The following is a 13,350-nucleotide window of genomic DNA, read 5'->3' as shown; positions in this document are numbered from 1 at the left end:
GTCTTTCAACATGGTTGTTTAAGAAATGAGAAGAAACTCATTGCACCAGTTGGGGTTAAATAACCTGTTGCCAGCCAAAACATAATCACCTATGCAGTAATTATCCAATGGGAGGTTCATATCTGTTCTCCGTAGTTGTTGCCCTCACAAGGGTCTCCTTAAAATGCCAACATGGACTGCCATGACCATAACAAGGCTTTATAGTGCATGGCACCATCCCCAGGAGGGAAACAGCAGGAAACATCCAGATCCCTAAAGTTAAATGTAAGTTTTCATGAAATAAGTATTTCAACTGATCAGTTTATTTATCACTCATAACATTTCTCAATTTACAGCATTTACTAGAATCTTTAAGTTTATAAGACAACTAAAAGTATAATTGCATTTGAAGAAATCTAAAACATATTGAAGAAAAGTGAAACTATATGAGGGCAAGAAAGCCAAAGATAAATGTAGACCTCAGCCACCCAAGCCACACTGAGGCCAAAAAGGAAAAGATACAACATCAAATAATGACTTTTCTCTTTTAAATGGTTTTAGCTTTCTGCACTTGTGGAAAGAGCTTTACCAACTTCAATGTTATAGATACCACATACCTTACCTTCTGATCTCAGATAGAGACAGTTTAGTTCATAAACATCTAATTAAATACTGGATCTTTAGCTGACATCAAAATGACTCATAAAGTCAACCAGACAGTAGTGACCTATATTCAGAGCCCAGGAGACACACTGGGATCAAAGATAGACACTTCGACAGCACAAAAAACTTAGTATCTCACATAGTATGCCTCAAAAAGGTCTTTATTACTCACATCAGTTTGTAAAAAACAAACTTTTTGTCTGACTTAATAGTGCTATATTTAGGTGGTATTCAAAAAGTCATTTGGTCCGCTTTTTTGATCCGCTTTTTTTGGTCCAAACCAAAAGCGGCACTTATTCTTGTAGCTATTGCTTTTTCAAGTAATGTATGTCTTCCAAATACATTTATGAATGACAACCATTATGCTATTGTAAAAAAAACAAAAAACATCTGAATGTGTTAATATTTAGTATATGCTTACAGTTATTTGGTCCAGCAGCTGGTGTGTCAATGCAGATAGTAACATATTTATTTATTCTCATTTAATACCAATAGCGTTGAACCATTTTAGTTATCAGATTTACATGTTATGTTTTGTGAGCACAGATAAAAGTTGTGACTTTTTTGTAGGTAAAGACAGGAAAGAATAAAGAAAACAACAATATGTAAATACAAGAATCATATAACTGTCATATCCACGGCGGTTTGTGTACAGGCTGTGTGCAGGCTGTATGCAGACTGTGTTTGTGTGCTGTGTTCTCACTGTGCAGGGGGTAACTGTCAGGTGCTGCTGCAGAGGTGTTGCTCATCTGAGAGCAATCAGCTGGGCTATTTATGGAGTGGAAACCCAGAAGGAGGCGTCAGCTCATTTTCTCACTTGGCGTGGTAACAGGTACACCAGCTCCAGCCTTGGTTCCAGTCCAACCTTTATCTGTGTTTCTAAATAAACTGTTAAAACGCTGTCTTTGTCCTCGTGGTTGTGTATCTCAGAGTCTAAGAAAACCCCATTATGACAATAACAGACTACTGTGTCTCCAGGTCTCCTCCTGTTGACAGATTGATCGGAAACATAAATAAAGTTTACTTACCTTCCCACTTCCCACTTTAAGACACAAATGTTGAGCTCAAAACACAGCTCTGTATCTCCTCTCTGGTTTAGGCAGAGCCATAGGCAGTTGTTCAGATTTAAGTGAAACGTACATGTATTTAAATGTTGATCATTTTTCAAATTGCCTTGCTGTCATTGGTTATTTCCTGTAGGCAATATTTTACTCTTTTCAGCAGGTCAAGAAGGTAATGACAAAAAGGAACAGCTTGCCAATGATTTCTAAAATAAGTTTGTTTCTGTGCTCAGCAGCAGGGTTAGACGTTTCTTGATCATGTTGTGGAGCACCTTGTTTAGCGGCTGCTGGTAATGCACAGACCATGCTATTCTATCAAATGTAAACTTAGATCAAAACATGAGAACCATATCTCTTTTAGAAGAAAACATTTTTTAACAACTTCATATTTATTACTATCCTGCATATTAAAATGTATATTACGTATGCTATTATGTATGTGATTAAATGAAGAAAATTAGGTCAAACTATTATTATAGCAGCCAATTTAGTTTTTTATAGCCACTGCCATGTGGTTCATTCAAGATGTTTTGTTAGGCGATCCTGCAAGGAATAAGCAGGTACAGTTCAGCCCAAACGTATTCATACCCCTGACAGATTATGGTTCAAACTTCAACTTATACTTCTACCAAAATGCTTGTTCTGAAGTAATATTAACTTTGATTGTCCCAGCAATAGTCCTGAGTTGAATCGGCTAGAGAATCTGTCAAGGTAGCTAAAGATCAGGCTGATGGCAAGGAGGCTTTCCCACCTCAAAGACTTTGACCTCATCAAAAATACTGGTGTAGACATGCAAAAAGCTAGACTGCTGTTATAAGAAGGGTGTGATTGCTATGATGCCAAAAAGATTTCCACTGCTTTTTGAGGAAGGTTTATGATCAACATGCTTTTTTCTAAACTGATTTTTAATTTTTTTTCTAAATTCATACTCACTTTACATTGATTTTTGAGATGCAAGTGTAATTTCCTATCAGGAAAAGGTTCTTGGCTGATATACTTTGTAATGTCCATTGCAGACTACAAATATCCATTATTTTTACTGTCCTGATGTGTCCTTGTGTCAGATTGAAAATAAATCAGTGGGCAAAGAAACAAATTAAATTCCCAGTGTTTGTAAATGCATAAGCAAATTCACTTATAATCATAATTAATAATCATCATGTTGTGAAGGATTGTAGTTAGACTGATAAATTGATTGATTAATAATCACAAATGCAGTTAAAGTTACAGTTTTAGTTCCTTTCTCACTGAAATAATTTTACTTAAATGGTCATTTACTAGCCAAGACCTACGGCATGCGCTGGGGCAGTTCGCAGCCAAGTGTGAAGTGACTGGGATGAAGATTAGCTCCTCCAAGTATCTCGGGGTCTTGTTCACGAGCGAGGGGAGAATGGAGTGGGAGATCGACAGACGGATCGGTGCGGCTGCCACAGTAATGGGGGCGCTGTGCCGGTCCGTTGTGGTGAAGAGAGAGCTGAGCCGAAAAGCGAAGCTCTCGACTCACCGGTTGGTCTACGTTCCTACCCTATGGCCATGAACTTTGGGTCATGACCGAAAGAACGAGATCCCGGATACAAGCGGCTGAAATGAGCTTCCTCCGTAGGGTGGCCGGGCACTCCCTTAGAGATAGGGTGAGGAGCTCGGACATCCAGGAGGGGCTTGGAGTAGAGCCGCTGCTCCTCCACATCGAGAGGAGCCAGTTGAGGTGGCTCGGGCATCTATACCGGATGCCTCCTGGACGCCTTCCTTGGGAGGTGTTCCAGGCACGTCCCACCGGGAGGAGGCCCAGGGGACGGCCCAGGACACACTGGAGGGACTATGTCTCTCGGCTGGCCTGGGAATGCCTTGGGCTCCCCTGGAGGAGGTGGAGGAGGTGTCTGGGGAGAGGGACGTCCGGGCGTCTCTGCTGAGTCTGCTGCCCCCGAGTCCCTGATAAAGCAGAAGACGGTACGAGTACAGTCATTTAAGGTAGGTCTGGACAGAATGACATTGTAAGTTGGTTCTAAATTATTTTTCCTACTTGACCTTTTTAAATAAATTATATTTTATCTTTGAAATATGTAAAAAGAACAAAAACCCTGATTTTAAATTATGAAATGTTGTTCACAAGTCCAATGGCATTTCTTTTCGGGATTCTTTTATTCATGTTGCTGTCCTCTCTCATTCTGGTTTCGCTTATCCTAACATTGTTCTCTCCATTTGTTTTCAGTAAAGTTCAGAAAACCAAAAATAACAAAAGCTCTGAACCTAGAGGGCTTTCCACATCGGAAATCACGTATTTCCTGAGCTTCTTCCTGCCTACTAACACTCTTGCTACATACAAATTGTGCACTCAAATAATTTTCCCTAAAAAAGGCTTAGGTTATGCAAGGTTAGTAACATAATTTATGTCCTGTATATTTAAACAAACAAATTATGTACCTTTACATGTAAAAAATAATCACCATTTTTTGCATAGCACATAAAATCCATACCTCGCTGTTCACTTATCAGAGATCTTCCTCAAATGTTGACTATTAAATCATACCTTCACTCTTGAACTGTTTGTTCTGTCCCTCTCTAAATTGCCTCACTTCCAGGTCTTTCTGCAAGGGGTACAGGTAAAACTTGACTTCATAATAAAATATCACAAATGTTGAATTCAAGTCACTTTAGTTCAATATTACTTTATTAATCACTTTTTTTGCACAGTCAGCTCTGGAGGCACATCAGTCTTCTGAACAGAACCACCCTTGTTTCAAAGTACCGGTAATGGACTCTGTTGCTGCTACCCCAACAAATGATGGAAGATGAGATTGCACTTTCAACATTTATACTGAAACTACTCCTGTTTTCATATCAGGAAGTAACTGTTAAGAACATTTGTTTGGCTCTATTTTGGCACTATTTAGCTTTTAATGTTTTTTAAAGTAATGGAACCATATTAAATAGATTTTACTTGTGGACATTTATGTTTGTTGTATATATCTATTTCACTGAGCAACAAAATTAAAGGATTTGATTTCTTTTTAAAAATAAGAGTAGAGGATATTTTGACAATCCTTGTTGGCTATTGTGTCTTACTCTTAGGTATGTTTGTGAACAAAGCAGTCATTAAAGTCTTAATGAAAAATTAAGGGCTGGCCATCGATTTATGCTTGCGATGCTACAGACCTGGTGCAATCCAATACACAACCAATGCATTTACATCATAGGTAGATTGGCCAGCCTTTAGTTGCTGGTTGTCAAACCACCCCCCTTATTCTCTGCAGTGGCATTAGTTAATTCACTTATACCTCTGCCCTGCATCTTGGATTATATGGACACTTTCTCGCAGAATAATTGTTTCTGTTTTCACCTTCTGAGTTTGCCCCCTCCAAGTTCTCCTCTTGTCTGTAATACCCTAGATCTCTATTTCTTTGCACATTACAGCTTCATGAGCAATCTCAAAGTGTCATATTCAGTTCAGAACCAGGAGAGTCTTGAGCAGCAGCACAACTCAGAAACAGGAACGGTTTAAACAGGTTTATTGAAATAATGTTTTCTGGCAGTGTCAGGACTTCTAGGATCAGCTCACTGAGAGAGAGATGATTATTAACTGGTAGATGATTTTGAATGATGAAGAAGAATGGGCAAGGCTTCCTTTTATGATGGATATGTTGATGCTGGGTAGAAGGGAGCAAACCATGGAGGCTGGGGTTGGCAGGTCGGTATGCTGTGTGAGCGGGCTCCTCCAGTTGGTGAATGAATGGAGGGTGGACAGGCAGGGCATGTAGAGCGAGGAGTATTTCTACAATCTGATCCGGTGGATCCAGGGAGGTCCTTGGGCTTAGGTAATTTCATTGAAGTATTTACCAGCTTAGTAGAAGACTGAACCACAGCGGGTTATCCAGGATGTAGGTTTGCTGGCGGCCAGCAGAGGATGAGGCAGAACCTTGAAAGTTAACCCAGGGCAGGGTTCAGCTGACAGCAAACTTTGCAGTAGAACAGAGCTGGGGTTAGGAAACCAACAAGTCAGGACAAAAGCAAGATAGAGCAGGGTTTGTTGGTCCGATTACCACTCAAAACAATCCAACGCCTCCTCCTAGGTCTCAGCAGCTTTTCCTCAGTGATTGCTCTTGATGGAAAACAGCTGTGCAGCTGCACCTTGAAGACTTTGTATCATTGACTCCCCTCTCACATAAAACAAATCACACATTGCACAAATTTAAAAATCTTAACAAAATCTGAAGAAAAATAAAGTAACGGCTTCCTAAAGCAGAAAACGTGTACCCAGAAGTTTTTAACTTCAACAGGACCCCAGGTGCATAGTAGCAAATGTGCCAAAAGGGTCAGATTAAATTAGACTGTTTTCCAGTCTCAGTCTCATGTGAGGATTATTAGGCTGGAGGCTTGGCACGAATCCTGGATGGCTATTTCTTCTTCAAATTCTGTGACGACAATGGGGCATGCTTCATGGAATTGGTGAGATTATGGACAGAGCCTTCACAGCAAGGTGAAGGATGACCTAGTAAATTATCTTTTTAACTCTACAATTTCAAAATGTTTCAAATGCCCCTCATAACCTTAGGCACTTTAGTGAGCCATAATTAAGATTGCAGCTGGGAGTATGTTGTAGATACTAGCATTAATACTCATGTAAGTGATGCCGTGGACTTGAGGTTTATTAAAAGTGGAACGGAAACTAGACCAGTCATCTGTCACAAGATTCAATAACAGCTGCAGCCCACATTGTCTATTTGAGGTCCAGCCCCTGAGAAGATGGGTGCTTACAGATGGCTGTTGTTTTTTGTAGGCATTTATTTAAAAGGTAAGCTAAATTCTGTGTAAAATATGTAGTGCGGTATGAATTATGAGACAATTTTTATTTGTTTTCAGTTTTTTTTTCATGAGAATTACTTTTTATTATAGTACAACTTTATGCATAGTATACATAAAATTATATCCTTAAATACTTATTTTTTTTATTTACAGATGTTGAAAGTGAAGCCTCATCTTGGACATCTGCATCCCCAACCTCAGTTAAAGGTCTCCTTGGCTCATGCGTAGTCATCCCCTGCTCATTTAACTACCCAGATGAAGGAAATAAATTTGATTTCACTGGGATTTGGTTGCATTCGGAGGGCATAGTTTTTCACTCAAAAGAGCCTCAAAAGGTGTTACAGCAATATCAGAATCGGCTTGAGCTGGTTGGAGATCTTAAAGGAAAGAACTGCTCTCTGAAGATCAATGCCCTTCAACAAAGTGACATAGGGCCTTTTCATTTCAGAATTGAAATTAAGAACTATGACAACTATTCGTACAAAAACAAGGTCTCCATTTCAGTTATAAGTAAGTGGCTCATTGTTTTATACAATAAAGGAACCTCAGTGATCCTCTCTCCTGTTTTAGTGTTGCTATCATGTTTGACATTTGTGAGCTTCCATATTCAGTTAATGCATTTATAAAATTTACATTTGATTGTTGTACTTGTTTAAGTGTTTACCACTTAAGACAGATTTTGCAGATTTTAATCTTTTTGCTCCATTTTACATGTTTGGAGAAAGACTGGCTGACAAATGAAATAAAACATTAGGAAATTATTTGGAAACTACAGTAAATAAATCTATTTTATTCTTGCTATTCTATGACACCCATGGAAAACAAAAAGATCTGTTTCTGTTTATGCAATTGTGTGAATTTCTGAGAAGCTGCACACTAGTTTCAATTCTTAGTAACCTTTTTAAAACTTAACATTAAACCAAAGCATTTTAGGAATGAAGCTCTTGAAATGTAAGACATTAAAAGTAAATAAAAGTATAATTGACCATATGACAAAAAAATTCCAAATATATTTAAACTGACATTAATGCAATACATACGAAAGAAAGTCTCGACCAGAAATGAAACTTTATTTCAAAGAAACTTCTTTAATTATACTCACTTTTTTTCTTTCTGTTCCTTTCTGCCAATCTCAAATGGGCATCATTGTTGTAATTTGACAAGATTGGGACGGTTTCAAAAACTGCAAAAATGTGTTTACAGTAAATCAAGTAAAACCCGATTAAGGGAATTATATTTTTGGCACAGAATGTAACAATTTCCTTTATGTGATTGGACCTTGATCATTCTTATAGCCTACTGCGATCTCTCCACACAGGGGAGCCAAATCCCATTCAATTCTCTGTGGGAGAAGACATTAAGGAGGGACAAAACGTGTCAGTGGCCTGCTCTGTGTCTCACTCTTGTCCCACCTCTCCTCCTGGTTTCAAGTGGAATCACCCTGGAGAGGAGATTCATCAGTCCCAACAGCTTGGCGATGCAGAGTGGAAAGAAACGTCTATTCTGAGCTTTCGTGCGACTCATTTTGATCACAACAAGCCTTTAAATTGCACTGTAACATACAGGGGAGGTAAAAAGCAGGAACAATCCAAGATCTTTCCTGTAAAATGTAAGTGTTCACAGAATAAGTGATTTGATTAACTGTTTTCTGGTTACATTTTTTTTAATTGTTTTTTAATTTAAAACTAAGCCACCCAAGAAGAATTTTACAAAAAGATGTTCAACAATGTTAATGTTGTGCCAGTTCACCCTTAAGAACTAATTCTTAATTCTAACCCTATCAGCTTGGTTAAAATTAATGTTTATAGTTCACCTAAACATTCTTAGCTAGGATCACAACTCCACCAATGAATCATATTTTGCTTAAAATAGAATGCATAGGTCATAAGGCCATTCACTAATTAGCATCTTAATTATGACATGTTAGCAAAACAGCCTTTGTCTACTTACATCAGTTTTATTCTCTTTGGCTGTTTTCACAAACTGCATTTTATCATGGTCAAATTCACAAAGCTACTCCCATTCAAATTAATGATTTCCTCATTAGAAAACCAAATTAGTCTGACATTTTGGCTGAAAAACAGTCCATAACGACTAATTGTAATTGCAATCAGCATTGTTCAGATCAAAGATTAAAAAATGTGAGCACCCCTTAACACTGATAAAAATACAGGCAAAATGTAGAAGCTTCTTGATCCCTCTCAGAATCACAAGATTAACATGTTCTCATCTGACATCAATGTGCATTCTCTACACGTCTACATGTTAGCTGAACTAGTCTGCACTATATTGTCATTATGTTCAAAATAGCTCGGACCCACATACAGAGAACACTCAGGAGGAGGAAGAAAAATAAAGATTGTTTATTGAAGATATAATCAGGAACGGATGAAATATCTCACTGTGAGGAGAGAAGTGAAGAGAATGGATGAGTTCAGGTATACAGAGGGAAAAACGAAACTAAGAGCAAATAGTTATTTTGACACGAGATCGGCTTACTGAGTTATGATGGTCAGGTCGCCAGGGGGAATGAGATTCAGGATCCAGGTCTTAAGCAGGTAGATCTGTAGAGTTCACTTGGTGCTGTTCTGTGAAGCTCAGGTTACAGTAAACAAGTTCGATGTGCGGTGGCTTACGTTGGAGGGTGGACACGGTACGCTTGTGGTTTGGCTCAGGAGACGAAGAGGACAGGAAGCTGCCAGTTTGATGCAAATCCAAATGAAGGTAGATCACAGGATAGGAATCCTCAGAACGAAGACAGGCTTGATTCTCCAGAGTAACTTTCAGAAACATAGTCCAGAAAACTCAGTGACATAGATCCAAAGCTTAGGCTTTCAAAATCTGCAGAGGAGCAAAAAAACAAAGTTAAACGAGGTCGAAGTACAAAGCATAACTTGGAGTGTGGCTAGAGTTTTTACCACTTTGGCAAAACACTCACATTGAAGTGCTGGCAGCCTCCTGCTTAAGTACTCCTCCTGACAATCAGTAGAATAAGTTGCACCTGTCACCCAGAACACCTGAGAACTCCAGCACCACCTGAGAATGAGCACATGCAGCAAGCACAAAAACAGAAACACAAACCCAGATCCTGACACATATGAGGCCAACAATTTCCATAGATTAACATTTACATGAAACTATTGTACCAGAAGCTGTTGCAAACAAGATGGTTAATGATTGATTGATTTCTTTTTTTATGCAGATGCCCCTGTCAATGTGAATGTCGATTACAATTCTGATGTAAAGGAGGGAGAAACTGTCGCTCTCACTTGCTCCAGTGAGGCACACCCTCCTGTCAGTCGCTATGAGTGGCACAATGCAACTGGGGCTCAGATATCTCAAGGAAACCTCTACATAGTATCAAATGTCTCTAGAAATATAGGAGCGATGTACTGTACTGCTATCAATGCAGAGGGACAAGTCAAATCGAGATCTGTGCGGTTTAAAGTTCAATGTGAGTAAAAAATAACACACATAATGACATTCTTTTATGTCATAAACAGAATATTAGATGAGCAATCGCTGACTTCATCTACATTATATGATTCAATGTTTTGCCTTGACAGATGCTCCTGATGTAAAAAATGAATCGTCATGCTCTTTAGAGGGACACTGGGTCCAGTGTAAGTGTATTGTGGACTCCAACCCTGCTAGTACAGTCACATTTAAGCTTGGTGACAAAATTCTGCCAGGAGTTACAGGAGTTGAAAATGGTTCCTACACCATAAAGTTTCTTTGGAAAGACATTGAGTCCACCACGTTTGTGGAGTGTTCGGCAGACAACATGCAAGGCAGTGCCAACCTTAAACTCCTTTTACCTCACGACGGTATGAACTGATATCGGATTTCAAGAATCACCACCAAACATGGGGAATAGAATAAAAATGCATTGTTTGATTTCTGTCTTGACAGATATGGTGCTTTACATGTTCATTGCCGCTGGAGCAGCAGGATGTTTGGTGGTAATTGTACTTGTAGTGGGATTTATTCGGACATGGTGAGTAAAAAATTAATTTGTCCGCTGAAAGTTAAATACTCTTCTATCTATGTAGGCAATTACCACACTTCAAACTACCCTTCAGCTTCTGCTGGCATACATTGATGCTGTATGGCTAAACGTATTTAGGTATCAGGGTATTAAAGTTTTTGACATAGTACCTGTCTTAGTTGATGTCAGGATAAACTAAGACAGATTTGATTCTTTACATTTCTCCACATTTTCTCCACATTCTCCACATTGGATTCTTTACATTTCCTGCATAATTCTATACAATTTATAACAAATGTTTTGCACTTAATGGATTACTGTGTACATTAGAATGTTGTTTCTTTACCCTCATTAACCCTAAGGAGACAGAAGAACTGGTTTGATTTGATGTACAAAGCTATGCTGCTTAAACTCTCCTCTGTCACATTTGTGCCCACTCTTAATATCTTCAAACTCTTCCTTAGTTTGCAATCCTTAAATAGTCTCCCCAACTTGTACAGTACAAGTTATTTTCTCTTATTTTGCACCTTGGTCATGGGATATTGTTCAGAGTATAATAAAGCTTCATACTTTTTTTCATCTAGAAGACTTTAACATTTTTCTGCCATGGAATTCAGCAATTGCTATTCTTAAGTTGGACCTTCACGGGAATTATGTTTAGTTGTATTGTGTATTTGTATTTTGATGTTAATGTCAAAGCTTTGGCTTATATCTTGTAGCAGTGTGCCTTTATGGCCTGATCTTGCATGAAAAAGAGATGGGAACTGATGGGACTACACTGCAAAAAACATTACATAGGATATCTGTTTTTGTGTCACTTTAGTTTATTTTTCGTTCTCATCCTCTTGACGTCCTCTTTAATTTGCACACTGCACAAGTGTTCAAATTTCAGCCCATATCTAACAAGTATGCATTTTGGGAATAAAAAATGCTTGAAATTTGCAATGTTCTGCTTTAGGATTTTACATTTTTGATCTTAATTAAGCTATTAAAATACCATTAGAAGACTTTACCATTAAATTTCAATAAAAGTGCATTACCTGGGAGGAAAATATTTTTTATAAAAATATCAGTTTTTAGTTGTCTTTATATGAATTCCTCCAGCAGGGGGAAACGTGGAGACACTTCAAGATTAAACAGGAGCACGGTGATGACACAAAGGGCATTGGAGCCCCCACAGTATTCCTCAGAAAGGTCCTTATCACTCACCCCAGATTCAAATAAAAAAAAGTCTCTAATTTATAATTGTTTTAAATGTTTTCAATTAATTGAATGGATTCATGTTTGCATTCATTCTTACATGTATGTACTATTTACTTAGTTTCCCCAGGAAAGAGATTTGTGATGATCAGCCTTGTTATGAAATTTATCAGAATGAAAATCTATATGGCAATACAGGGGTATGTATTCTTTTCTACTTTTTATAAATTTTAAGCTTTCATGACTGAATACAATAACTTTATGTTTCCTTAACAGACTGACTGGAATGATCAAATATATGCCAATGTGTAAGTCATGGAAGAAAAGCTGAAGTCTGTCTGCCTATTTTTGGTAGCGGTAAAAAAATGCCTTGTTTTTATTTCAGTTTTAGGAAAAGTTTATTATTCTCAAAACATTTGGATCACATTTAATTTTCAAATGCTGTTCAAAAGTGATGGTAACTTTAATTATTGTAACTTCTGCTTTCAGCTATTACTTCATCAAGTAAGCCTTTTAAATACAAGTATGAATAATGACCATTTAACTGTTGTAAAAATTTACCTGAATGCATTTTTAACTTTTACCTATATGTTAAGATTTATGTTGTTAGAATATATTATGGAAGGGATGTCTTTATACTCGTACTTGTACTATAATTTCTTCTTTTCTTAGAAATACTGCTCTATTAGCTCAACAGATTGGAAATAAGAAACTTCTGACAAAAAAGCTAAACTTTCAAGGGGCCAAAATACACTAAATTGCCAAACGTATTGGGTCACAACTTCAAATCAATGAACTCCAGTGTTACAGTCACTTCCATGGATGCATTTGTAAGTTTGGTGTGGAGAAACTTAATTGACCTGCACAGAGTCCTGACTTCAACCTTCTTGAACACCTTTGGGATGAATTAGAGCAGAAGCTGCAATTCTGGTTTTCTCATCTAACTATGAACACACTCCTAAACCTTAAGGAAGATGTTTATAGATTAGTTAAAGTTGCTACTGCTGGTAACTGTGGCCCCATCAACAAATTGGACCTTATAGATTAAGAATAGAATGTCATCAAAGTTCATGCACAAGTAAAAGCAGACAGACAAATACTTTTGGCAGAATACTACAGGTCCTTCTCAAAATATTAGCATATTGTGATAAAGTTAATTATTTTCCATAATGTCATGATGAAAATTTAACATTCATATATTTTAGATTCATTGCACACTAACTGAAATATTTCAGGTCTTTTATTGTCTTAATATGGATGATTTTGGCATACAGCTCATGAAAACCCCAAATTCCTATCTCACAAAATTAGCATATTTCATCCGACCAATAAAAGAAAAGTGTTTTTAATACAAAAAGCGTCAACCTTCAAATAATCATGTACAGTTATGCACTCAATACTTGGTCGGGAATCCTTTTGCAGAAATGACTGCTTCAATGCGGCGTGGCATGGAGGCAATCAGCCTGTGGCACTGCTGAGGTCTTATGGAGGTCCAGGATGCTTCGATAGCGGCCTTTAGCTCATCCAGAGTGTTGGGTCTTGAGTCTCTCAACGTTCTCTTCACAATATCCCACAGATTCTCTATGGGGTTCAGGTCAGGAGAGTTGGCAGGCCAATTGAGCACAGTGATACCATGGTCAGTAAACCATTTACCAGTGG

The 13,350-nt window shown here is 37.9% G+C and overlaps 1 protein-coding gene across 1 annotated transcript; it reads left to right on the top strand.

Annotated features, from left to right (window-relative positions):
- Positions 1–6,269: 6,269 nt before the first annotated feature.
- On the top strand, positions 6,270–12,801 carry LOC124864657 (myelin-associated glycoprotein-like). Its single transcript, XM_047359523.1, has 9 exons — positions 6,270–6,492; positions 6,657–7,013; positions 7,822–8,112; positions 9,706–9,957; positions 10,070–10,330; positions 10,416–10,500; positions 11,596–11,685; positions 11,813–11,891; positions 11,968–12,801. Exons 1-9 carry the CDS (start codon positions 6,444–6,446, stop codon positions 12,001–12,003), a joined length of 1,500 nt encoding a protein of 499 aa, XP_047215479.1. The 5' UTR covers positions 6,270–6,443; the 3' UTR covers positions 12,004–12,801.
- Positions 12,802–13,350: the final 549 nt, after the last annotated feature.

Source organism: Girardinichthys multiradiatus, chromosome 3 (assembly GCF_021462225.1).
Source record: "Girardinichthys multiradiatus isolate DD_20200921_A chromosome 3, DD_fGirMul_XY1, whole genome shotgun sequence".
In the NCBI taxonomy this organism is placed as follows: domain Eukaryota; kingdom Metazoa; phylum Chordata; class Actinopteri; order Cyprinodontiformes; family Goodeidae; genus Girardinichthys; species Girardinichthys multiradiatus.
Note: the sequence above shows the minus strand (reverse complement) of the source record. Positions and strands in the feature narration are given on the sequence as shown.

Coding starts and splice junctions, on each gene's coding strand:
- LOC124864657 (XM_047359523.1), top strand. CDS start 6,444: ATGGGTGCTTACAGATGGCTGTTGTTTTTTGTAGGCATTTATTTAAAA. Junction 7,014..7,821: donor GGTCTCCATTTCAGTTATAA/GTAAGTGGCTCA, acceptor CTCTCCACACAG/GGGAGCCAAATCCCATTCAA. Junction 10,501..11,595: donor GTGGGATTTATTCGGACATG/GTGAGTAAAAAA, acceptor GAATTCCTCCAG/CAGGGGGAAACGTGGAGACA.